The 26885-nt window shown below is 47.2% G+C and overlaps 1 protein-coding gene and 1 long non-coding RNA gene across 9 annotated transcripts in view; one reads left to right on the top strand and one right to left on the bottom strand.

The window, feature by feature from the left end:
- Positions 1-26885, bottom strand: part of Nav1 (neuron navigator 1) — a 273468-nt gene that overhangs the window by 168188 nt on the left and 78395 nt on the right. For 7 of the 8 annotated variants that reach the window (XM_029562161.1, XM_029562163.1, XM_029562164.1 and 4 more), the window contains exons 2-3: positions 22509-23209; positions 17770-17873 (exon numbers count right to left, since the gene is read on the bottom strand). In XM_029562161.1, coding sequence (XP_029418021.1) covers positions 17770-17873; positions 22509-23176 — 772 coding nt within the window. In that variant the 5' untranslated portion in view covers positions 23177-23209. Of the gene's footprint in view, positions 1-17769; positions 17874-18123; positions 18144-22508; positions 23210-26885 lie in introns of those variants that run through there. The other variant, XM_017797447.2, reaches the window with a different exon arrangement.
- LOC108490680 lies at positions 4756-10642 on the top strand. The gene is made up of 3 exons (XR_001872382.2): positions 4756-5647; positions 6554-6744; positions 10391-10642. It is a non-coding gene; the product is annotated as an uncharacterized LOC108490680 (long non-coding RNA).

Below are 26885 nucleotides of genomic sequence, written 5' to 3'. Positions count from 1 at the left end.
GGAAGGTAAGCGGGGGGAGGGGGGGGTGAAGGAAAAAAGCAAGGAAATAGCGGGGCGATGGGGCGGGGTCGGAGGAAAAGGGGCGGGGCGGGAGAATATAAATTAAAATTTTTAAATCAGTCCAAGAAAGGATGGAAGCCCCGCGGTTCCATCAAAGCGGGGAGGGGCTGCGATGCCCGGATCCCGACCCCCCAGGCGGCAGATTGATGTTGCCAGCCGCGCACTCCTGGGCAGCGCCCTCGCCGCACTCCGCCCTTCAGCTGGAGGAGAGGCTGCGGGCTGCAGCTCCGAGCGAGTAGGAGGGGAGGGGCAGGCGGGGAGCAAGCTGGAGGAGGGGAAGGAGGTGGGGGAGAGAGTGAGTCTATTTCTAGCTCAAGAGGAGGAGGTATCTGCGAGCTGAGCCCCGGGGCACGGAAAGGATCCCACCATTTTTTCTCCTGGCTTTCTGCGGAGAAGTGGGGCGGGTGGTCCCTTGCCATCAAGGAGAAAGCATCAGTGAAGGAGATTTGGGTGCACAGGTAAAGAGACTGAGAGTGGGCATCTCTGCATACAGGAGATAGAATGGCCCCGCGAGGTCTGGGGAGACACTGGCAGAGCCTGGGGCGACGTTCCCTGTCTCTTCCACAAACCACACGGGAAACTATTCCTATCTCCAGTCTCTAGGACACAGTTTACACTCCTGAGCCCAGAAGGCAGTGGAAATGGTGTAGGACAGGGTGGTTTTGAGAGACAGGGCCCAAGATTGACAGAGAAGGAGGCCCAAAGGTGTAAGAGGAAGGGGCTAACCCTCGGGAGCAGGAGTCTGGGTTCCCATTTCACTTGATCACATGGCCTTGTCAAAGCGAACCCCTCTTGCTCTCTGTCTTTCTTACAGTGGTTATAATGCCAGCTTTCTAGGTGAAAGGGATTTGGAACCCTAAAGCCCTGTGCCAAACCTCAGAGGGGACTTGGCTGCCAAAGTTGAAATGGGGCTGCAGAGCCATTTAAAAGGATCCTGGACATGTCAGTCCTATCAGCACTGGAACTCTCCCGGTGCAGAACTGTCTTTCACACTAGCCCAGAGCAGGTGTTGCAGCTGTGATGTTAAATGGCTCTGAGGCCTGGGTGCTGGACACTGGGTGCAGACAGTAGATCAAGGCATTCTACCTTATATACTCCCAGGGATGGAGAGATTATCAAAGTCTTCAAGGACAGGCATTGCAAAGAAGATGTATCTAGGGGCTGGAGAGGTGGCTCAGCAGTTAAGAGCACTGACTGCTTTTGCAGATGCTGGTGATTCAGTTCCCAGCACCCACACCTCTAGTTCCTGAGGATCCAACACTCTCTTCTGGCCTCCCTGGGCACTGCATGGCATAGGCAAAATACTCATACACCTCAAGTAAAAATTAATTGATTAACTAATTTTTAAAAATTTAAAGAAGATATATCTATCACAAAATTTAGAACATAGATTCTTGAGCGGAAAGGTGTTTGGTAGGAACCATGGACCTTTAGCTCACCTTAGAGATCCAGAAAAATAGTCTGTCCTCAAGGAACTCAATGTCTGGCAGGGAGTATAAGGTAGACAATACAAGACTTGGGGGAAATAATACCCTTGTCCCTGTGAAAAAAACGCAGTCATATACATTCATCACAAGCAGACAGAAAGGGTGTGTGTATTCTAATTACAGGAATGACAAGAGGCACTGCCTCAAAGGCGTGGGGAAAGAATTTGAGTACAGAGATTCACCAGTGGGTCCTGGGGTGGAGGTACAAGACAGACAATACTCAGGGACCTACATCCAGACTGGATCGAAGACTTTAGAGTCCATGGAGGAAACAGCAACTTGGAGCTCATTAAAGGACATATGTGGTATCCTACCAGAATGTGACCAGACACAGGGGCCAGTCATGGGCCACACGAGTACTCATGTTTATGCCTGAACATAAGCTCCCAGTTCAGATAAGAGATCAAGTTCTTCCCTGATCCCACAGGTCACTTGTAATAGTGACAAGCCATTGGTCTTTTTTTTTTTTTTTAATGGAGTCTTACTATGTATCATAGGCTGAACTAGAATTTGAGATCCTTCTGTATCAGCTTCCTGATGGCTGGGATTATAAACCATCATTTTTAAAGTCCCTATCCTTACTGGTCTGTCATTCTGTAAAATATACAAGATTTCCCTGATTCAATCACATAAGAATATCACTTTGCCTCCTCCTTAGCAAAGGAAAGTGGCTGGTTACTATCCTGGCTGAACTACACAATGTCTGTTCATAGCCCATGTCTACTGTTGCAGGCAAAACCCCTGACTTGACGCCTCATCTCTGGTATCCATATTTGTAGGTTAGAGCCTTCAGTGTTACTATGAAACGTACCCCACATGTTGCTCTGTCCACCTGCATTTCCTTTGCTCCGGATGCCCACTGCCCCCGGGACCTGACCTTCCTTCCTCCCTGGTTGTCTCATTCTCTCATTTGATCCTCTGTGTCAGCTTAGTCCTTCCTCTTCTCTGTATCTCTTTGTTTCTCTGTATCTCCTCTCATGGGATATCATATTCCCCAAATCCCAAGTCATTTTTCCTTCCTTCAATAAACAGCCCCTGAAATTCTTCTTTTGAAAAGAAAAGACTGTCCAGAAAAAAGGAAAGATTGCTTCTCAGCCTTTGGCTAAAATCAAGTTGGTTTCTGTTCTTATGAGAACAGATACCTTCCCACCATCTAAGCCTAGAGTACCACTCCCTTACCCACAACATACTACCTGTCATTTTCTGAGATGTAAGATACTCTCTGTGTACACTCTCTATGTCATGAATTAACTCAGTGACAGGCTCTTTAAGAGCGAGTCTTCCCCCGTCACTCTTAAAAGAGTCTTGTCATAACCAGGCAGTGGCCCCTTTAAACACTATCTTGGTGTCTTGGAATATTCCAAGGCTCCCTAATGCCACTTCTACCTCTGTCTCATTCTATTTTGATTCCTTTCACATCCCCTGAGTTTCCCTACCATCCTCTTCTGCAATGAGAATGCTCTGCTGCCGTGGCAACAGCCATTCCAGCATTAGTCGATAAAGCCAATATGTACACAGTGTTTCCTCCAGTGATTCCTTAAAAATAGGGGGATTCTGCCATTTCATACTATCCCCAAAGCCAGCCCTGAGCCCCTCCCACTCAGCCATTTTCCCCTTTCCCACTCTGCAAAAATGGCAGTCCTCAAATGGTTCATTGCAGAGACCAGTGATCAGTAAGGGACTGTAAGATGAAGAGGCTGGGCTGGGCTGGGTAGACAGAGGGTGTTGCTGATGTCAGTAACCTTACGTGAGGACTGGCTCCTGCCAGTTCCTACTGGGGAGGTGGGGAAAGAGGCTGGTTTGGAATCATTTACATCACATCCTCAGTCCGTAGTTCCCCCAAGACAAGCTTGACACCCCGTATCTGGCAATTTCTGTGCTGGAAATAGGATGTGTGATTTGACCACATCTGTTGACCGATAACTTAAAGCAATTTGAAGAATGAAGGTGTTGGCATGGGGCCAAGTGAAGGCATGCTGTGGGATTTTACATTCTCACACCTCTGTGATTGGAAATCATGTAACCCAGAGAGTCTAGGGGGCTTTGCCTGCTGGGATGGGGTTAGGAGGACTGGAGGGAACGCAGTGGCAGAGAGAAGAAGGGGGAATTGAAAGTTAGGTTATTCCAACTCTGTAGACTTTGAAAGGTGACCCTGGGAGGAAAGGGCATCAGGGAGAAAGTAGTGGGCTGAGGGGTTCACTCTTTGCACCCCACCAGGCTGAGGGCAGACCGCAGAGATGAGCAACACCCTTGTTTCTATGCCCACAGCTGGCATTGGAGGACAAAAGCTGGAAACCTAGCCACGTGACTTTTCAGGCCTAGCATACCCACCCTGGGCCAGGGGTGAGAGTGTCCTCAGCCCAACACAGTGACAAGCTCTTTAAGTTTTTCCATGCTCACATATGTCACACTATGACAGGACTGCTTCATTACCTACCTAGAAGAGTCCAACACCTGTGCCTCTGGAGAAAGTGCTCCAGCCATTGTTTCCTACTTCCTTCTGCCCTTTTTCTACCAGGCCATTTCCCTGTCACTCTACCCATCAATGGTGACTTCTTTTTTTTAATTTTTATTTATTTTAATTTTATATGTATGAGTGCTTTGCTTACAAGTATGTAAGTGCATCCATATCCTGCAATGCCCGCAGAGGCCAGGAGGGGATGTTGGATCATCTGGAACTGGAGTTACACAGTTGTTAGCTGCCATGTAGGTTCTGGGTCCTCTACAAGAGCAGCCAGTGCTCTTAACTGCTGAGCCATCTCTCCAGCCCCAGCAGGGACTTCTTGAGCACTCAAAACGTGGGCAAGGCCAAGCTAGAGGTTGTTAAATGGCTGATGTTTGAGCACTGAATCTCCAGAAAACCAGCTCCCCATTGCTCATGCTGGTTCAAGCAGCTCTGCTAGGTGCTGGGGGATTTGACAGAACATAGACCAAAGGCTCTTCTCCTCCTGGAGCTTATATTCAAATGAGAAAGACAGTAAATTATCTAGAGACATAAGCTATTTAAAAGTGCTAAGGAGGGGTCAGTGATTTCGCTCAGTAGGTAAGGGCACTTGCCACCAGCCCCAACTACCTGAGTTCAATTTCTGGAATCCACATGGTTCCAATTCCTGCAAGTTTTCTACTGACCTCCACACATGCACTGTGGCATGTATACGAATGCATACACACACACACACACACACACACACACACACAATGTAAAAAGTGCTAAGGAGAAAAAAGTAAGAAAGGAAATATAAAACACCATTTGAAGGACAGCAAGTTGGAAAGAAATAAAGGAAGAGGAAGAGGCAAGAAATGGGGTGAGGGATGCAGTGGGAGACCAGTGTGCAGGGCCTTTAGGTCTTTACAAAGACTTGTCATTTGGTCCCCAAGGTTTTTGGCCTGTACAACTCTTAGGAGAATCTTTTTTCTTTTCTTTTTTAAAGATAGGGTCTCACTAGGTAGCCCAGGCTAGTCTTAGCTTGCTATCCTCCTGCCTTAGCCTCTTCTGAGTGCTAAAATTACACGAGTGCCACCAAACCTAGCTTTTTTTAAAGCCTCTCCTAAAGCCAAATACCCCTCCTTTAAGGATGCCACTTGGCTCTTCCCACAGTTCACTGCAGCCACATTAATGACTTTCTAACATGCGTAGCCATCATTCACTAGGTTCTCATTTGTGTTTCCCAAGAATCTTGTTTTGGTTGAACTTGTCCTCAAAGACCATCAAAGTCCCGAGCACATAGTGGGCTCTCAGGAATATTTGGTGAGTGATAACCAATTAAATGAATGAATGCGTGACTCAGAACAGATGTGTGGAGACTGTAAACAGCAGTGACCTCTCAGTACCCTGTGGTGAGAGACAGCACAGCTGGCCTGTGGAGTGGAAGCCAGGCCTCTGGGATGGTGTCCCAGCAGCATCTTTTCTCCCTTTTCTGTAGCCCTGGGCCAGGAGGAGGCCGCTGACCCTGTCCCTGCCCCTTCAGAAGAAACTGCAGACCTCAGGGAATGACCTTGTGACACTCAGCCATGAGACTCCCTCCTGCCTCCAAATGTTTGTTCTGCTCAGAGGTGTGGAAGAGTTTTGCTGCACCTCTAAGAAACAGGGGCAAGCATGGGTAAGGTGTCTCCCCAGCACATAGAGCAGTTCCAAACCAGGACTGGGGCTCCACCCTTCCTGTGTGCAGAAGAAAAGGGAACAGTGGACAAAGTGAAATCACATGAACTCTCTAGCATGCTTACACCTCCAGGAAGCTCTCTTAAATCAGTCAACTTGCTTCCTATCAGCCCAGGCACTATCTTTGCTATAGAGTTGGTGGCTAAGACATTTCTGTGGACTCCGTGGGTTCCTGGCATATCCTCTCTAGCCCCAGAAAACTTCCTGAGCTCAGGGGTTATGGATTTTCATTCTCGTTCAAAGGTCGGATGTGTGCTCTCAGGAAAGAGAGATATTATCTGCCTGTCTATTGGGAGAACTGAGGCTCAGCAAGCTGAAAGTTGGGAGTGGAACCAGGGTTCTGGGTCTTAGTCTGTCTTCCCGTTCCCAAGACGGTAGAAATGTGGAGAAATCCTAAGCTAAGCACATATTCCTTACAACTCCCAGCTGCCTGGCGCCACCCAACTCTTAGACCTGATACCAACAGAGCAGGAATGTTCAGGGGGAGCCAGCCCACGATGTGGAAGGAAGGGGTAGAAATGAGGCCTGGAGAAGAAAAAAACATGTCATTTGTTGTCACCTAAGGAGACAGAACCTTAGCCTTAAGTCCAGTGTTCCCAACTGGAAGATAGGCCTTCTGAGGCTAGAGAGGCATAGGCCCTCTTTCAAAAACAGGGAGCTATGGTCTGGATAACCTGAGGGAAATGGGATAAGAGCTACTCAGAAGGTCTGCTCCAGACCCGGGGCATGAGGGCAGAGCTGGAACTCAGAGCACAGGCCCCTTCTCTAGTCATGGGCCTCAGGGACCCCAGGACAGGAATGTCTGAGGCCAGAGAAGTCTAACTCTGGGCTGCTGTTTTGTTCCCAGATGTTCTGATTTCCAGGCTAGAACATGGAGACTGTCTTCCTAGTGACTGTGGATCTTAGAGGGCAGCCCTGGAGGTGGGAGGAATGGGCCAGAATCTCCAGGCATTGAGGCCCTCCTCCTCATCTCAAAGCTAAAGCTCTGTGATCTCCTGTAAGAGGACGTCTGATGTAGTGACCTAGATGGCCTTTCAGGTAAGAATCATCCCCCTACCCTCTGATACCAGGCTGCCATTAAGGCCAGTGCTGGCCAACACACAAGCCCTTCACAGTTCTGACTTTATCCTCTGGCAACTTTGCCCTCTTCTGCTCACCTACCTGGCACTGCTCAGGCCTAATCCACTCCTGTACCTTTGCTTTGCCTGGTCTCTATATGAATTCAAGTCTGATGCACCATTGCAAGGGCCACTTGTCCAGGAAGTCCTCTCTGACTGCCCCACTCATCTTTTTGCCTTTCCTACCTGCTGACTGTAGTCAGGGTCATGCAGGCACATTCTGCTGACTTGCATCCCAGAGAGAGCCCCACTCCTGCCAGCTGAATTGAAAGTCACCTATAAAGGATGGTTAGTGAGGGCAAGGGATCCTATAGGCACAAAGCACCAGGGACCCATTTAGGTACATCATGTTCATTATTTCATAAACCACAGAAAGCAGGGAGTATCATCTTCATTTTATAGAGACAGACACTTGTCCAAGACCATACAGGAGGTTATTGGTAGAACTGGGCTTTGAATAAAAGTCTGTTCAGGTCCTACAACTTCCCATAACATCCTCTATCAGCATACAACTATATCCAGAGACTTGCTTCATATTATATACTGTACCCAGAAGCATGGAGCCCCTGTAACAGGAAAGCTTAAGGTCCTACTGAGGAGCTCTTGTAACACCAATACCTGCTACACCAGAAATAAGAGTGAGTCTAGGATAACACTCACAGTAGGACTGGCCTACTGAGTCCAGGGAGAGGAGAACAGATGGGGGATCAGCCTGTGGACAGAGGAAGCAGCATACAGCACCACCAGTCTGTTTGATGCCTCAGCCTTCTGTCTTGGGGTCCTACTCAGTGGGCCTGAGAGTCCCCAAAAGCCCAAGACCCCATTGGGCCTAATCGTATGCCTTTGGGATCTTGGGTTCTCTTCTGGATTTGCTATGTGGCCTTAGAGAATGCTTGTGTTCTCTGCACCTCCACTGGTCATGTAAATTCAGTAGGGTTGAGAGGGTAAGGAATCTTCACTTTCTCGTCTCCTCGGGTATCAAGCAGGAAAAAGCAGGAAAAATAGATAATCTAGGGCACTATCTGAAATTGTACTCATTTAAAATCACATCCCCTTGCTCCTCTGACTAATAAGAAGCCCAGAAGAAGTTCAAATATGTCCTACAAATGTGTGTCTATATATTACCATGGCAACTGTCCCATACACACAGCTGCAGTGGCCATTGCACACTGGGCCTCAGATAAGCTCTGCACTACCTTGGTACACCACCCTTAGACTAAGACCAGCCTAGGCTGGTTGTCATGACAACTACAGGCATGAAATGGGGAATTCCAGGCAAGCAAATGAAGAGGAGAGTGTGTATGCACGAGTTTAGTGGAGACAGGTAAATTGCTCATATGAACATATATTCTTTCTTATAGTTCAACTCGGAGTCAAGGCAACCCTCCATGCAGAGTTGCTTGTTTCACATCACTGAATCACAAGTGTACATGGAGCATGAGAGATAATCTTATGCAACATCCTCCCTCAGGGGAGAACTGACCTACTTGTAATAAATCTTACTGCCTCACTGTGGGCCAAGGAAACCCCAAAATAGAGGAGAAACACAAGGTTCACAGCTGAGGATGTCTTGCCAATTCAGCAATGACGTCCTACCTGAGAACTTTGTGATCTATCTGTATCCATAGACCAAGTTCAGGAGATCAGTAGAATGACCAGATGATGGCCATTTGTCTCTGGAGAGTTAACACCAATTGGGTCCTTAAAGAAGCTCTGGCTCAAATAGTTAAAGACAACTATATGAACAGAGAAAGTTTAACTTGCTTTAACAGGATATGGCTAGGACACTGGCTGGCTTAGGGATACTTAGCCTTGCAATGCCCTAGAGAAAGACACTCCCATTCTATGGCTGCTCTCATTGGCTCATTGGCACCTCTGTGCTTCATTAGAGTTTTTGTTGGTTTTTTTTAATGAGGCACTAAATTCAACAGAGGGATGCCATGGATTCATATTTCAATGATTTTTAATAGAATAATCACTGACAATTACTTGGTATGTAAAAATGGCTCTACAAATACTATGGTGTGGTGGGTGAGCTTTTAGAGCCATGCAAGAATTTGGCCTTCCCAGGGCCTGGTTTTGTCAGAGTGAGCTGGCCCTGTCTGCATTTCCTCCTGCCTCCAAGCAAACCTAGCCTCTGCAGGAGGAAGGATGTAATGTACTCACAGACTTGGCTCCTGTCCCTGGCTGAGCTTGCATTAGTGTGGAGTCTCTGCCTCCATATCCACTGTGGCTGAGCTAACCTTCTGCTTGGAGGTTCCCTTAGCTATTATACTTCAGAACACCCTCATTTTTCACTGCCACTGCCTTCTGTGGCAGTGAAATGATGCCCTTAAAAGAAGATATAGCCAGATGATTCTCAGGTCTCTTCTGTCCCAGGACTTTGCCTGCTCTGGGGTGGGTGACCTGGCACTCACTGACCCTACGTAAACCCTGACCTTGGGCTTCCTCTGAAGCCTCAGGGCCACACACAAGATGGAGGACAGCAGGAATGTCTCTGGCTTTTGTGTCTGTGTTACTTCACTCTTCAGCTGCTTCTCCTGTGTAAGTGTTCTGGGTAGCCTTGTGGGGCTCAGCAGGAGACCCTAGTCCTCTTGCCAAGGGAGTAGTATGTAGTATGGGACAATGTGCTCCAGTTTCTGCGAGGCACTGGGACAGGACAGCTGTGACTCTTTAAGACAAAGCCATTGCAGGTTCTCTGCCTGCCCTGGGCTTTCTAGAAAAAGAACCCAGGGCAGAAGTGCTAAGGAAGCTTGCCAGCCCTTGCTGGGCAAGGCAGAGGCCTAAGAAGCCAAGTTTCCAGGGTGACACTTGCCACCAAGCTCCCTGGGTTGGCCATAGAAGTAGAAGCCTCTGGGACTGCAGAGATAGCTTGGTGGTTAAGAGTATGTACTTCTCTTACAAAGGACCAGAGTTCAGTTCCAAACACCAGGGGATTTGACATCCTTTTGTGACCTCTTCAGGTACTTGCGCTCATATGTACATACCCACACACAGACACATATGTACACATAATTAAAAATAAAATCTAAAAATTAGACAAAAAAAAAGAAGTGGCCTCTGATGTGATCGAGGTTTGGGTTGCCTCCCTGAGGTCACAAGAGGGGCATACTGATCTGGGGTGATTTCTAGGAATCAAGCCTCTCATGCTCAGGGGCTAGCCACAGTCCATCAGTCCACAGGAACTGGTATTTCTGAGAAAAAACTAAAGCAGTTCATCTCCAGTTGGAGAGTGAAATCTGCAAACACTTGCCAGGAAGAAGCCAAGTTCAAGATAGACAGGTATCTTGAGGGGGGTGGGGTTGGGGGGGATGTCATTCCCAGGAAAAGTACAGAGAAAGTTTATCATGGACTCATCTTTCCCATCAGTAAGGACTCCAGATGAAGAGGGATGGGTCCAGACTACCTGTGATGGTTAGTGCTGTCAACTGGACAAAATCCAGAATCTCCTGAAAGAGGGCTTCTGGACAGACCTCCAGAGGATAATCTTGATTCCATTAATTGAGGTGGGAAGATTCATCTTAATTGTGGGCAGGGCCATTTTTTGGACACGTGTTTCTCTACAGGTAGAGAGAGGTGGGCTGAGCAGCAGCAGCATGCACATTTTATCGCTCTCTTCCGACTTCGGATATAATGTAACCAGCTGCTTCAAGCTCCTGAGGCCTCGACTTCCCCACCGTGATGAACTGTAACCTGGAACTGAGAGCTAAAATAAACTGTCTCCCCTGAGGTGCTTTTGTCAGAGTATTTGATCACAGCAACAGGAAAAGAAACCAAGACATTGCTGTTGCTTGTGGTTTTGGGGGTGTCATGAGACTAGAGCTCTGCTCCTGTTCTCTGGGATGAGAGACACATTCCAGGGCCGAGGCTTTTCCAGAGCTGTGCTGTGAATCACAAAAGCTATATACTGTATAACTCACGACTGTATCATAAACCCTGTAAGGACGGAGGCCTTTGCCTGTTTTGCTCATGAATATGTCCTAAGCTTCTAGAACAGCACTGGAACATACTAAGTACTTAATCAAAAGGTTGCCCATTAGTGTAGTACCTCTGGATTCATACGCAGAGGTCATGGTCTTCTCAGTGCAGCAGGAAACAGGGAGGCTAGGACTTGCCAACTCTGTGCATTGTTACATATAGACAACACTGTGCATTGTTACAGTTACACACACTGTGTAGAGTCACTCACACACCTTCTGGAGTAGAAGCGGTCATGGGGAAGGGGGCTCCAGGCTAACCAGCCTCTGTAATTCTTGATATTCCCTAAAATGGCTCCCATTGGGTTTGAGTCACTCTCTGGAGATGAATCTCATTGCCAGCCAAATGCTGTCATGAGGAGTCACTCAGTCTTCTCACTTTCCCCTCCCTCCTCCAAAGCAGCGCAATCCAAAGCCTTCTCATTTCTATTTCAAACCCCTCTGGCAGGATACCTCAGATGACCTTGCTTCTCTAGCCTTTTCCTTTGGGCCCTCTCAGAGCAAAGCTCTGCCATGTTGGCTACCCCACTGCTTCTCCCTGGGGCATCCCCAGACTCCACACATCTTCCCATTCAGTGAGGTCATGTATGTACAGCTAAGGCATGGCCACCAAAGACTGACAGCCTGGGTCAAATCCTGGCTGGACCACCTTGGGCAAATCACATAAGTACTTTGTGCCACACTTTTCTCATCTGTAAAGTGGGCATGATAGGAATAGCACTTTGTTAGATAACAAATAATACTGAGCATTTATTAAGCAGGTACTATGCACAAGGCTTTCTTCTAAGCACTTTACCTATATTGAAGCATTTAATCTTTACAAACTCTTGGATGAGGGTATAAATACTAGATCTTAAAAATATTTTGTTTTTTTTAATGTTTATTTTATGTGTATAAGTATTTTGCCTACATGTATGTAAGTGCACCACATGTTACAATGCCCATAGAGGCCAGAAAAGAGTGTCAGATCCCATGGAACTGGAGTTACAGACAGTTGTTAGTCACCATATAGGTGCTGTGAACCTAGCCCTGGTCCTTTGAAAGAGCAGCCAGTGCTCTTAACTGCCCTGAGCCATCTCTTTAGCCCCTATATAATAGATGTTTTTGGAGCAGGATCTCATATAGCCCAGGCTGGCCTTGAATTCACTCTGTAACCAAGGATGGCCTTGAATTCTTGATTCCCCCTGTCTCTACCTCCCAGGTGCTGGAATTACAGGTATAAGCCACCATGCCTAGCTGAGGAAGGTAAGATATTCCCATTTCCAGCCAAAGGGAAACAGAGGCAGAGAGAGAGAGAGAGAGAGAGAGAGAGAGAGAGAGAGATTGAGAGAGATCTTGTCCAATGTTGTACATCCAAGGGTGAGGAGGCAAGCTGGGGAGCCAGGCTCCAGCCCTCATGCAGTTGTTAGAAGGATTAAATGTACTTATAACAATGTCTGGCTTACAGAAAGCTGCAATAAGTGTCAGCTGCTGCTACAAGTATTATGCCCTCCCATCCCAACTGGAAGCCTACTTGGTCCCAGATGGCTGCTCTGTTTATCTAAAAAGGGTCTTTGAGCTCTCCCACTCTGAGCCTTCCCTGCCCCATAGGGGTAACAGACCCCTCCAGGCCTGGAATGTGGGAAGCATTATCCATCTTGAACTTGTTGTTTTCTAGTCAATTGTCTGCATGTCTCTCCACGGATGGCTGGGACATTAGGCTCATCTCAGCCTGGAAGTCCCCAGAGGACAGGGAACACAGCAGTGTGAACTCAGCATGAAATGACATGGGCTTGGAGTGACAGAGATGCCAGTCACATCCTGCAGCCTGCTGGGACTGAGGGAGATATTGGTAGGGACTGTGGCTCACTGACCCCATTTCTTTCCCTGCCACTTGGCAGAGGTTTAGGGTGATTGAGCTGAACTTGGACAGTGTACAGTTACCACAGTGAGTCTTGGTGGCAGATGGAAGGCAGGAGGGTGAGAGGGGAAGGGTATGACCTTCAGACAAACAAGGCTCAAATCCTGGTGCAATTCCCAGTTGTGTACCTTCAGACATGTTTCAGAGCCTCTCAGAGCCTGAGTTCCCTCCTTTTAACAACAGGAAGAACACTTTTAAAGAATCACAGTGTTCACAAAGGACTTAGTGTAAGAAGCATCCAACAATGTGCTTATACATGATAATGGTTCAATAAATGGTAGTAATGTTACCATTTGGTTATCTTGGTGTTTGGAGAGTTGGGAGGCAATGATCCTGGTTTCTGTCCACCTGCTGACTTGCCATCAATCATGAGCAAGACACTTCTCCCTTCTAAAGTTCAGCCTTCCTCAGGGAAAATGAGGCCAGAGTGTTCTATAAGATTTGTTGGAGTTTTCATTGACTATGTCTTTGATGTTTACTTGTACATCTGTGCTGTAGCAAATGAGTCCAGAACAACCTCCTCACCCTCTCCCAGAGAGCGCAGGGACCATCCCTTACTCTTGTTCCATTGAAGACATAACAGATACGCAAGTTTTCTTAGAACAAAACATGAACTTGTGGCTTAAAGATGGATTAGCTCACTAAGGGAGAAGAAGAGGAAACCAATGAAACTACCCCAGTGGGAAGCCAAACTGCACCCAGCCCCACCTGGTCTATGTATGTATCAACCCTTCAGTGAGGAGACAGGGAAGAGGCTCTGGCTGGTTCCCTAGTGACACACGTTACAACGAGAAAAATCCCTTTAAGTGTGTGTTCACTTAGCACTCATTCATACATGCCACAAAGTGGAAGTAATTAAGGAATCTGTGTAAACCTCAAGGAAACCCTTCCCAGTTCTGCACACAGCCTCACACATGTGAACATGTGGCAGAATCAACCCTGGCTTCCTTGCCTGTTCAAATTAAGATCTGAAGGCTGTCTTGCAGGGAGGACCAGTAAGCAGAGTCCCTAGCAGAGCCAGGTGAGCCCTGGGAAGGTCAGGGCACACACACAAACACTTGTGGGCTGGAGTCTTCCACCACTGTTCCAGGGCACAGGCAGAAGGAACAGCCGGTCATAGACAGCCTTGGGCACATATGAAGGCCATCCCCAACACCCCAGCTTGGTGGCAAGACATCATGGGAAATTCTCTTCCTGCTATATAAAGATCACAAAGTGTTTGTTTGGACTCTATTCTAAGCAGAATAAGTTTTAAAAGTAGTACAGGGCAGAGAAAGCTCTTTGGCCTTCTCTGGCCCTGCCCCCACTAGGTCCCTACCCCTCAGCCATGCTGTGGGAACCATATGGGAAGAGTAAGGAAAGCCTGGTGGCTGCTTCTCAGCTGAGACAACAAACCTGGCTCTGATGCATGAGACTGCTCACTCTGGATTCCTCGATCACCAAACACAATGAGTTCAGGGGGATATTTAAGCTTAAAGGAAAGTCCCCTGTCTCCTACACACTACTATGAAAACAACATGATCAGTAACTGGGAAGTAACTGCGTGGGGTTCTTTCCAAGACACTTGATTCTCCTTCCATAAGAAGTGGCCATGGGCTAATTGTCCTGTATGCTATGGGGCTTTCCACAGCATGCTTTATGCATGCCTAGTGCAGCCAGCCTACTGCCTTGTCAACATGTATGGGCAAGTCACTGGGTAGAGCTTCTGGGGTGCCAACAGATTCTCTACATGGGTATCCCTGGAGTGAATTCCTAAACTGTGAAATCCTTAAAGGCAGGTGAAAGTCTTGCCCATCCTTTGTAGTGTCAAACAGTGTTTGCACAAGGAAAATGCTCACTGGGTGCTTGCTGATTGAATAAGAGAACACACAAGGGGTTGGAGAGATGGCTCAGAGGTTAAGAGCACTGACTGCTCTTGCAGAGGACCCAGGTTCAATTCCCAATGCCCACATGGCAGCTAACAACCATCTGCAACTCCAGTTCCAGGGGATCCAACACACTCTTCTGGCCTCCATGGGCACTGTACACATGTGGTGCACTTACACACATGCAGGAAAGACATTCATATGCATAAAAATAAAATAAGTAAATAAATTAAAATTTGAGCAACTCATGACATCCTGAATGAGCCCGGAAGTGAAAGAATAAGACAGAGAGTGGAAACTTTCAGTTGTTTCCTTCCTCTCTTCTCAGTCTTCCTCAAGCTCAGAAAAGTGTGCCCCCCTCCCATAAAGAAGGTGCATTCTATATCACTCCCCATCCAACCCATCAAAGAGCTCAGTGGATTCTCAGCAATGATGGATCACCATGACAACCAAGGAGAACCACAGCAGAACCTTGATCTCTGTCCCTTGGTATACTGGAGGATGCTGTGCTTTTTTCTCGTGTGAAGCCCACCCTCAGAGTCCTAGGGCTTTGTGCCTCACTTCCACACTGATCACCTGGGATCTAGCAGACACTCTCAGATCTGACTGCTGAGGGTGGTCTTGGAGCAGACAAGTCAAGGGGCTTCCTAACGCCAGTCTGCAGTAGACATAAAAAGCAAAAGTCCTCTTCTTAGCTCACAGGATCATAATTAGCAAGGAGCGCCTGTTTAGGTGGATGGAGATCATTAGCCTAACAATGTGGTACACACATAAGGAAGCCATTATGCTAACAAAACTGCAAATGTAAAAATAGAGCTCCACATAGTTTCCTGGTTACCACATTCTAATTCTGATGGTTCATCGGTGCCAGTGAAATTGGGTTTACTTTTGTCCCCTGCCATGCCCTGCTTCCCTTGAATGTATACTTATTGTGAGAGGAGATGGTTATCCTTTAAATGCCCATGCCTTGCCCTAGGACCATCCTCTGCAGGGCAAGTGAGAAGTGAGTGTGGCAGGTCTATTCCAGATTGCAGTGGCTCCAAGATCACTGCTGTTGACCTCTCCAGAGACAGCTCCGAAGAGTTCGTTCAGAGGCCAAAGGGGACACTACCTACCTACACAGCAGGGCATGGAGAAGATAGAATGGTGTGCCACCAGTGCCAAATGATCAGGCTGTGATCTAAGCTCAAGTTTTGCCCTCTGGAGCAGGGTACAGAGATAAGGCTGTAAAATCAACCTTCTGGACATTCAAGTCTTCCAAAAGCAAGCTTCTTATGCACTGGAGGTATCTAGCACGCTCAAGCACCTGGGTGCAATCCTCAGCACCATGAACAAAAATCAGGCTTTTGTTTTTGTTTTTGTTTTTTAAGATTTATTTTGTTTTCAGAGCCAGGAATGGTGGTGTGAGCCTTTTATTCCAACACTTGGGAGGCAGAAACAAAAGAATCTTTGTGAGTTTGAGGCTGGCCTGGTCTACATAGCGAGTTCCAGGCCAGCCAGGGCTACATTATGAAACCCTGTCTTAAAAAAACAAAAAAATTTATTTTATCTTTAATTTTGTGCATGTGTGTGGGTAACTGTATGTGGGTATGCTCATGTGAGGGCAGGTTTCTGAGGACACCAGAGGCATTGGATCCCCTGGAGCTAGAGTTACAGGTAGCTGAGAGCCACCTAATATGGGTGCTGGGAACTAAACTTAGATTCTCTGCAATAGTACAGACTTGTAACTGCTGAGCCATCTCTCTGGCCCCCAGGTTTACTGCTGTGTTGGAACAAATGTCTCTTGGCCCAGGAAACTGAAGGACAAAGCTGGCTTCCTGCAGTGTGCTGTCACATGTACTTTTAGCATGCACATTGCTGAATTCTAGGTATTTTTTAAAAATATGGCAAGAAAATCACTCAACATATGACCCTAAATGCTGTTGAGAGTTTAGAATCTGAATTGCTTAGGACCAGGTCAGTGGCTCACAAGGCACTTACCTATTCATTCATCACCCATTCATTCAGAGACACTGAGCACCAGAGGTTACGCCTAGAACAAGCAGTCTCTGCCCTTAAAGAAGATCTCTGAATCTCAGTTCAAGGGTCTTCTTAGTCTCAGGTCCCTGAGGCTATGGGCAGTATATATGCACTGGATGATGATATGGTTACAGGTTAACACAGGGTACATGTGTGGGAGTGGCCTTTAAAAGTGGTCTTGGGGACTAGAGAGATGGCTCAGCAGTTAAGAGTACTGACCTTGCACAAGACCTGGGTTCAATTCCCAGCACCCACATGGTGACTAACAACCATCTGTAACTCCAGTTCTAGGGGATCTGACACCCTCATCTGACCTCTGTGGGTACTGCGTGACACAGGTGCACTTCTATCACGCAGGCAATACACACATGCACATAAAATAAAAATAATAAGTTTTTAAAAAGTAGTCTTGGGAGTGGAAACAGGTGCCAGGCAGCTAGCCAGCTGGCTGTAGACTGCCTTCCTGGCTCCCAGCACCTTCATCTTGAACCTGGGCTTCACCAGAATCTGGCCCATACTCTCCCAGCTTGTTACCCTTCTGTTGTGATTATCCATGAGACACACAGAGTGGTTCTTACAAACTGAGCCCTGGACAATCATGGCATTGATCCTTCATGATCACTTTCCTATCCTAACCCTGAAGTGCTCCTGGATTTGCCAGCTCTACCCTTGGGCTGAGTTCAACATGGAGGAAGCTCCCAGGGGAGTTCAGAGGTTAGTGTCTCATTGTCAAGAGAAAGATCTGAGGGCTGGGGACATGGCTCAGCAGGTTAAGGCACTTGATGTCAAGCCTGATGATCTGAATTTACCCCTGGAACTCAAAAAGTGGAAGGATTGTGGAACCAATTCCCACAAGTTATCTACTTGTGCAGCGACAAATGTGTACACACACACACACACACACACACACACACACACAAATAACCAAATAAATAAAATTTAATTTAAAACATTTTTTTAAAAAGAGACCTGATTTGGGTATGGGGTGCCACCTTAAAATCTCAGCATTTGAAGACCGAGGTAACACAAGGTTTGAGGCCAGCCTGAGCTACATAGTGAAACTCTGTCACAAAACAAAACAATAGAAAAGAAGATTATCCTTAGGCCCAGGACACTCCTTCCCCATGCTAATAAGAAGAGTCCAGATGTGGCTCCTGTGTAGGAGGTCTCCCCAGAGCACTTACCCATGCAGGAGAAGCTGTCCTCTCCCCTGCTAGTGGGGGTGGTGTATCCATCAAGGGCCCAACTCTCCTGAGGAACAGGGCCAGACTTCTGGTCTGATTGCAACCTGTGGGCCAGAGAAGGAGAGGTCACTCATGGCTTCAAAACCATCTGTGGGGCTAAGCAAAGCCTCAACCTTGACTTTCCCCTCCTGCAGTGCCCTGCAGCTCTCTGGGTCAGTCCTTTCTGAGGGACATGTGTGCATGCCAGCATTTCAGAAAGTAGCAGGCCTTCTGAGCAGCAATGGGTCAGGAGTCCCCAAGGGTATGGGGACATCCAACATCTGCTGCCCTTTGTTGCCCAGGAGCATAAATTACCCATAGAGCAGAAAGATGTCCAAAATCTCCAGGCCTGGGGTCCTCTGCCCTGCTGTGATTCTCGCCCTCAGGATGTCCATGTTTGCTCAACAGAGTACATGCACATGGGGAAGGGCTGTCTCTAAGGCTGAGGCCACTGATCCTGGTACTCAGGGGCTATTCTGGCCTCTGTAGTATTGCTTACCTCAAGGACACAAGATCAGGAAAGGAGGAGAAGGCTCAGCCTGAGTCACAGTGACTCCTAGGAGGATAATTCCATGCTGGCCCAGTGGTGCCAACAGGAAGGAAGGGCGAGGTCTCTGGACACTGGCTACCAAGTGCATATAGACCTCAGAGCACAGCTCCAAGCATACAATCTCTCCATGAACAAAGACTATGGGAGCTCTCATTACAGGCAATTATCCTGGGCTCAGAGCTGTCCCGCCCACTCCTTTACCCCCCCCCCCTTTCCCCCCCCCCCCCCAGCTAAATGGACCCTTTGGCAGCTTGGCAGGAGGGGGAAGGGAGGACTGTGCAGGCAAGGAGGGGAAATTGACAGGCTGGGCCAGGAGACCCTGGGAGTCTAGTGCTGCTAAGATTTGCCTTTCTCCTTAATTTTCACTTTTTCCAACACTGGGCCTAGCTCTGCCATGAGCTCACTGTGTAAAGCAAACATCTTCCCTCTCTGGGTCTGGTTTCTATCATGTTTTGAAGAGATGACCTCTGAGAGCCAGGCGGAAGTTGCAGTCTGACAATCTCAGTCTGAGGGTGTTTGTGGCTATAACTTGACTCTTTCTAAGCCATCAGGGTAGTACTGAGGTGTTGCGCATCTGCAGGCCCTCAGCTGGTTGCTGGGTACAAGGAAGGGTGGGGTAACTGAGAAAGCAGGAGACCTTGTGCTGGCCCCTGGAGAACGCTTTATAGAAAGAGGACACACATCTTGCCTAAGTCACAACAGCCAAGGGGACAAGGGAGACAGTTGGAATGAGACAGTTGTTTTCTTGGAAGAAATTAGTATGGACTAATTTGAAGTGACACAAACAACATAATGGGATAAAATAGTAGAAGGTTCTACTGAAGAGAGGGAATTCTACATGATGTAGCAAATGTTTCACGGAAAGGCATCATATATAAAGAGCTAAGCAGTGTCTGATTTAGAGAGGTGGATGCTAACCAGCACTGAAACAGCAATGGTTTGCTGTCATAAGTGGTGCAAGGGCAGATGAGACTAAATCAGTTGTATGCATGAGCAACCCCAAATCCAGGATCATGAAGGAAGGTGGCCTTTGCCTCGCTCTCTCTCATTCAGCTCTGGACATACATCTAAACATACCTTTACCTCCCTAAACATGCCAGAGCTTCATTTGATCTCAGCTCAGATGGAACAGGACTATATAGCTCCATCTATCTGTGTATCTATCTATGTATCTACATATCTATCTATGTATCTATCTATCTATCTTTCTATCATCTATCTTCTAGCTCTCTCTCTCTCTCTCTCTCTCTCTCTCTCTCTCTCTCTCTCTCTCTGCCAGAAGTCAGAATGAGAGTGAACCAGAATAGAGAAAACCATAGTGGTGACCTGAATGATCCTACACTCCTAACACCATTACCTATACCTTCTTAACTAAAGGAGAGGAGTGTACTATCAGGAAAAAAAGCCTCTGGTAGGTAGAAAGACAAAACACTATGGTGCAGAAGCTGTGGCCCTTTGACAGAAACATGGAAGGAGTGAGCAGGAAGCTGTGATGGAATTGGATGTGTGAGACCAGAAACCAGAAGACTGCCAGAGGGGGCCTTCTCCTGCCCAGGGATCACAGACATGAGAGGAGGTGGCAGGTGGCAGGAGATGAACATCATCACTGGGATGACCACACCAGGTTCTTGAAAGGACACAGGTGGGATGCTGTGACAGGGCAAAAGATGGCTAATGGATCTGTTTTCTGGACTAGGTTGAGATGAGGAGGGGAACCCAGTAAGCTCTGCTGCTACATTCACCTGGAGTTTTGTAGAAGGTCAAAGTCCTGGGGGTAGAGGATAGACTTCCACAAAAACAGGATGTCTATGGATTCTAGGGAACAGATGGCATCTCCTTGGCTATAAAGCTTGGATGGGTGGCCTAGCCAAGCTCTTGGCAGAACTGCCCATGACAGCAGCTCTCGGTCTTACAGGGTGCACAGGGATCCAGCCCATCTGCCTACAACATCCTGGGGCATCCTCTATCCAAGCCTATTCTTGTTGTGACCCACCCTCCAACCATAACCAAGAATCTAAAAAGGGCAGGGTCTTGAGGAGGGGTGGTAAGGACAACTTCTACTGGAGAGGTGTGACACATTTTCATGTCTGTTTAAAATGAGAACATGCAGTAAACATTTGAGAGTGAAAGAAATGTCATTCTGTTTAAGTTGCATTGAAATGTTCAGAGAAAGATATTCTAACCTTTTTGAAAAATGACAGGCGGCAAATATACCAGGGGACTTGTAGGGTGGATAATGTAAAATCTGAAATGATTTAATGCCTAGACACCTTTTCCCAAAGAATGAATTTAAAATGACGAGAATCAGGTAGGAGAAGAAAGTCGTGGTCAGTAGGGAGGCACTTAGCTGTTGGGGAAAGATTATTCAAAGGAAGGTCAGAGCTAGGGTGTTGCTCAGCAGTACAGTGCTTGCCTAGCATGCAGATCTTCCTGAGTTTGATCCCCAGCAAAAGAAAAGCAAAAATGGAAGGCCTTCCCTGCGCTTGCTTCTCAGTTCTCTCATCTGCTTCAGAATCTCAGTAGAGAAAGTCTCTGGGGACAGAAGTGAGCTGACCCTTAGAAGAAGGGCTATCTGTGCATTGTGCAGGCAGTAGTCAGACAGAGGGATCACCTTGGCTAACAGCTCTCCTGGGCTGTGGAAACTACTGGAGTTCCTGCAGTAACAGAGAATCCACTGCCTTGCAGTCCATTTGTAAGCCTCTCTTACTGTCGGAAAGTTCCTCCTATCCAGCCTCAAATCTATCTTGAACTAAATTCTAACCACCATAACACTGAGTCAGCTCTTTGGAGCTGCCCCAAGTAAATCTAATTCATCTTATGACATGACAGGCTTTCAAGTATTTGAGAACAGCTCTCATATCCTTCTAAACCTTCTCTTTCCAAAGCAAACTTTTTTACTTCCTTTGATCATTCTTGTAACTCCTTTTTTGGGTCCCTCACTAACCTGTCAGTCTTCCTCTAAATTGTTTTGGTGTGTCAATGTACTTTTAAAATGTGGTGTTCATAGCTGCATGCAGCACTGTAAAGGAAGCTTGGCCACATATAGAATATAGAGGGGTATCAGTTCCTTGTCCTAGACACTCATACCTCTTACTATAAGGTTACACGTGACTGTTCAGAGATCTAGACAGACATGAGTTGGGTTCTAATGAAGGATGAAGCTCCCAGAGGTCCCCCCCCCTTCAGCTGCTCTGATGTCTCAGAGGTTCCCAGGGCCTAGGGACAAGCTGTTCTTGTCCCAGATACAAACTGACAGCTACTCCTTGCATTAGCATAGGAGAAAAAACATAGGAGGCGAATGTAGTCAGGAAGGTATTTAGTTTGCATTTGGGCATTCCTAACCTGCAAAATAATTAGAAATTAAAATTTAGTTTATTTAATGTGGTCATTTTAGTAAAGAGTTATTTTTACTTAAAAAGCATAGTTGACTAAGTGTTTTTCTATGCACTTAACATGTCTGAAAGCTGGAGAGACTGGCATGTTGACCTCATTGCTGTGAATACGGGTCAGCCACCACCAGTGCCAATAATGACATTTACCTAGAAATTTAAGTATTACTGACTGCCAATATGCTATGCACAAAAACAAATAGGCATAACACAGTGTGACAAGTAGAGACAAACAAGTGAGAGAAAGAGAGATGGGCAGACACAAAAGATATGTTTATGAGAACAACACAGAGAAATAGGGCTTTGCTCAATCCACTTAAGGCCCAGTACCCAAAACAACACAGTCTAACATACAGTGGTGGCAAGACAGATGCACCTGCCAACCCACCTGCTTATGTACTGGATGCTTAAACATCTTCAATACTCTAATACAATTTCATCATTTCCTAGAGTGTGGGAGAAATGACCATTTTAGGGTACCCTCATGAATTCCTGTTTGTTGTCAGGTCCCCAGAACTGAGAAAGACCAGAAAGCTTGACTTATTGTCTCTATTCATAATCCCAGTCCTATCTAGCTTGCTACGCTCCCAAACTTTCTAGGTATCTCCCTGTCTCATTTCTATGCCGTGGAGCCCCAGACCGTACTGGTCACTTGTCACCAAAGCCCCTGTCTTCTTAAAGTTTGCCCCTTGGTCCCAGCACCATTTTCCCTCTTTCCGTCCCTGCTTGCTGCCCCCCACCCCTCTCCGGCCCCAGCTCACTTGTACTGGAAGGGGGCCACTGTGGCTGTGATTGGCTGGCTCTGCTGATGGGCTGAGGAGAAGCTAATGGTTCCTGGAGTAGGAGAGGGCTGCATACTCTGCACAGGGCTGCAGACTTGAGAGGAAATCCTTGAAGTTGCCCCTTCATCAGGCTCCAAAGACCTGGTGATTACAGAACTTTTGTAGTCTGTGTCTCTTTGATCTTTTCCTGGGCAGCTAGGAGGCCCTGGTATTTGAGTTTCTCCATGAGAACTTGTCTGGGGTGGACTCCTGCCCCGGATCTGGCGGACTGGAACACCTTCTTGGGCTACCTTCTTTCTCTGGGTGCCTTGTGTCTCCCCAGCTCTTCTGGACTTGGCTTGACTGGAGAGGGCTGCTCTTGGGGTCACGTTGGGACTGTTCCAGGGAGAGTTAGGAAGGCTTTCCCCACTCTCAGCCAGCTCCCTAGCTGGTCCAGTAGCCCTGGAGGAGCCTCTCCCCCTGTAGCCCTTGGGGGAGGAGTTTCTGGGGGACACTACAGCCTTGCCCCTCTGGGGGCTAAGGGTGGGCCTCAGCTGAGGGGAAGTGCCTGGGGTGTGAATTCTTGTCTGGGAGGAAGCTCGAGGCACAGGGATGGAGGAGGCATAGTGTGGGCGGCTAGCAGAATTTACGTTGGCCATCCCATTCATGGTCGGCAACAGGGGCGATGCAGCACTAAGATCCTGCAAAGGGGAGAGAGAAAAAGAATGTTAGATACTGTCCCAAACTCCTGTCTTTAGGTACATACAGATGGTACTGTCACTGGTGTGTGTGTCGGGGGACAGTGTCTAGAGTGGGCATCTCAATTGCTAGGTTATGGGCATGAGCCATGAGCTTCCTGCCTGACTCTGGGAAAATCCCTGGGTCTGACTGCTCTGTGGAGCTCACAACAGGCTCACATGCAAGTTCATGTGTGTAAAGGCTTTGAAAAACTATTCTACATAAGGGTTTGCTTAACTTTCCCTGACTCTGTCCCTCTCCAGTGATGGAGATAGACTCTCCTCACAGTCTCTACCCTCTCAAACCTTTCATGGTACCCCAAGAGTCCAGGACATCTCTCCAGGGAAATTCTTCCACATGCTATTGATCTCAAAGGTGGAAGAGCAAATCACAATTCCTCCAAATCATAAATTTGTAACTCATGAACCTGTCTCCACGATGCTTATGCCACTGGCTCCTACCATTCTCTGGTCCTCCTGGTGAAGGCCTCTCTTCTGATCCCACCTGCTGGCCCCACCCCAACAACCACAGGAGATTTTGGCACTGGGCCCAGCACCTTCTCTACTCACTGTCTACCTACCTCTTGCCTCTACCATCTCCTGATCTCTTATCTAGCCTCAGAAACTGAGTGTCCATGTGTAGGTTCAGACAGCAACCCCTGCATACCTCCCCTTTACCTTTTCTCTTCTACCTTGATCCATTATTTATCCCCTCCCTCTTCTGGCTCTCAACCCCTCCTTTTCTACTAGCTGCCTAATCTTGCCATATTAACAAGTGAAGGAATCCCTATCTTTTCAAAGGGAATTTATTGCAGTTTACAAAGACATGTATAATCAAATTAATTTCAATTAAAGAGTTAAGTCTGCCTTTAATCCCAGCAATTGGGAGGCAGAGGCAGGCAGATCTTTGTGAGTTCGAGGCCAGCCTGGTCTATATAGTGAGTTCTAGGACAGCTGGGGCTACAAGGAGACCCTGTCTCAAAAAAAAAAAAAAAAGATTTTCGGAATACAGGCACCAACATTTCCATGATTTTATTATGGGAAAGTACTTTCTTTTTCGTCTTTTTCTTTTTTTTTTCAGAGCTGAGGACCAAACCCAGGGCCTTGCGCTTGCTAGGCAAGCGCTCTACCACTGAGCTAAATCCCCAACCCCAATACTTTTTTTAAAAAAAAAATTTTATTTATTATTTTTATTTTATGTGTATTAGTGTTATGCCTGCATGTAGGTAAATGCACCCATGTCACGCAATGCCCACGGAGGACAGAAAAGGCTGTCATATCCACTGGAACTGGAGTTACGGACAGTTGTTAGCTGCCGTGTGAGTGCTGGGATACGAACCTGGGTCTTCTGCAAGAGCAGTCAGTGTTCTTAACCACTGAGCCATCTCTCCAGCCCGGGAAAGTAATTTCTAAGCACCACATCAAAGGCAGAAATAATAAAAGGAAATACCAAAAGATTTTGAGTAGTAAAAGTTAAAGTCTCTGTATGGATTTTAAAAGGAAACTCTTTGTAGACATGCAAAACTAAAAGGATACTTGCAACAAATATGAAAACCAAGGCATTATCACCTTTACAGACAGGACCTCAACCACATCAATATTGGGAAGCAAATACTCCATAGAATAGAGGGCAAAAGATGGACAAGAAATTTGCAACATCATAATACAACCAGCCAAAACAAAAGGCTCCATTAGAAATTTTTAGCGCAAATTAAATGGGCTATCATTTGTTGGTATCAAGTATACTATCTTATTGAAAATTATAATACTTGGGAACAATGCCAAATCTAGAAATTTGTCCTAGGAAAATGATTAAAGACATGGGCAATGATGGAAATACTCAAGTTACCTCTTGCATGGTAAACTGCTGTCACTGTGAAGATGGAGACAAAGGACATTGTGGACAATGAAAAGACCACTTGGCATGGCCACCTGCAGCCACTGGGTCAGTTGCTTTCATGCTGAAAGAAGCTGGTAGCAACAACAGAGTGGGATTTTTTTTTGCTGTTCCTGACCTCTTTCTGACCTTTGACTCTATGGTCTGGGACCATTTGTGGGCTAACCTGTGAGAAGCCAATGTAAAGAGTCTTGATCTGTGTTGTATTTGTACTACCACAGCTTTTAATGTGAATCAGAGCTTATAGGATCGATCTACTGACAGACAACAAGAAAAAAAGTCATATCCTCTTTCCTTTCCTTGAATTTGTCATTTAGTGACCTTATATCACTAATTTAGTGACCTGATTACTGGATGTGCTGTGGCACTCTCGACCTGCTCCTGAGGTGGACAGTAAAGCAACACACATTCAGGAACCTCAACAAGCTCACTTCTGGAGGCTTGCCTGGCTCCTACTTTTTCGCCCACTGTGTACTCCCAGTCCACCCTCTAGGCCAGAGTGAAGAAATGCTGTGAGTCACCCTTTGCATGTATACAGCCTTCCATGCAGGGGACCCTGCCTGTCCCCAGCCCAGGCATGTCAAGGACAACTCCACTGGACAGACCAAGAAGTACTTTCACGAAGAGATCTCAGAGGAGGTCAAGTAGGTACTACCTGTACCTTCTAGAACTTGGAAAAGTATTTAACCTCTCCATGCCTAGCCTGAAAAGGATGACAGAATAATGCTGAGAAACAGACCAGGCATCCTTAGACAAGAACAGAATGCCATGCTTTAGCTTGTAGACCTGGAGTCAGAATTCTCTCCCAGTGGGAGTGAGAGTGGATTTAGCTTGTCATCCCTGCAAGCCACCCACCCCTTTAGTGGCTAGTTACGTGCATCAGTGACAGTGCTGAGTGCCACAAGAAGCACAACTATAGACTGGCTCAGAAGTTCATATGGACTCAAGCTACTGATCTTGGCCCAGAACAGAGCTGGGTTGTACTCTGAGCAGCTAAACTAACCAGCTGGCCACTCAGTGCAAGGGCCGCACACCGCTGATCTGTTTTGAACATGCCCAAGACTTTGGCATTTCCGGGTTCTACCCCCTTGCTGGCAAGGTGCTACATGGCCCATTTCTGCTCCTAGCCTCAATCCCAATCCAAATCCATTATGAGGACCAAAGCCAGTTAGGCCCTCAGACCACCTTTTATGGAAGCTACATCTTTAAGTGAATCTAGAAATTGCATCTTGGTGTAGCCTGAGTCTCTCCACCTTTGGTCCCTGACTCAAAGACCCTCAGGAACCCAACTCACCTACCTTGTCCTCCAGAGATCCAGCTTCCTAGCACTGCAGGGCCCAGCCTGGACTCCCTTACCTCTCCAGTCCCTCTCCTAGGGCTGGCCAGCTCTCCAGCTCCAACAGCCTGAAGGCAGAGGTTGCTTCTACCTCCCTTGCTAATGGAGAACACCCACACCAGTGCTGATTTTACAGGTTCATCATTTTTTCAAAAGCACAACCCAAAGAACTGAAAACATTGCCTTGGTAGGTCACAGGGGCCCCGCCCTCCCTCTCCTCTGCAGTTGGAGCCTTGCTTGCTCCTCCTCCTCACAGGACAGTCCTGCTGGAGACTGGGAGCAGGATGCTGCTTAAGAAGTGACAGCCACTGTCCCAGGTAGAACTTGGGAGAACCACAGCAGCCTTAGAGTTATGGAGAACTCTCCAGACAGAGTGAATTACTCCAGTCTGTGGGAAAGGGGTCTCT

Source organism: Nannospalax galili, unplaced genomic scaffold, assembly GCF_000622305.1.
Source record: "Nannospalax galili isolate Female #2095 unplaced genomic scaffold, S.galili_v1.0 scaffold113, whole genome shotgun sequence".
Lineage (NCBI taxonomy): Eukaryota > Metazoa > Chordata > Mammalia > Rodentia > Spalacidae > Nannospalax > Nannospalax galili.
The sequence above is the reverse complement of the archived record's forward strand: the minus strand, read 5'-3'. Positions and strand labels throughout refer to the sequence as shown.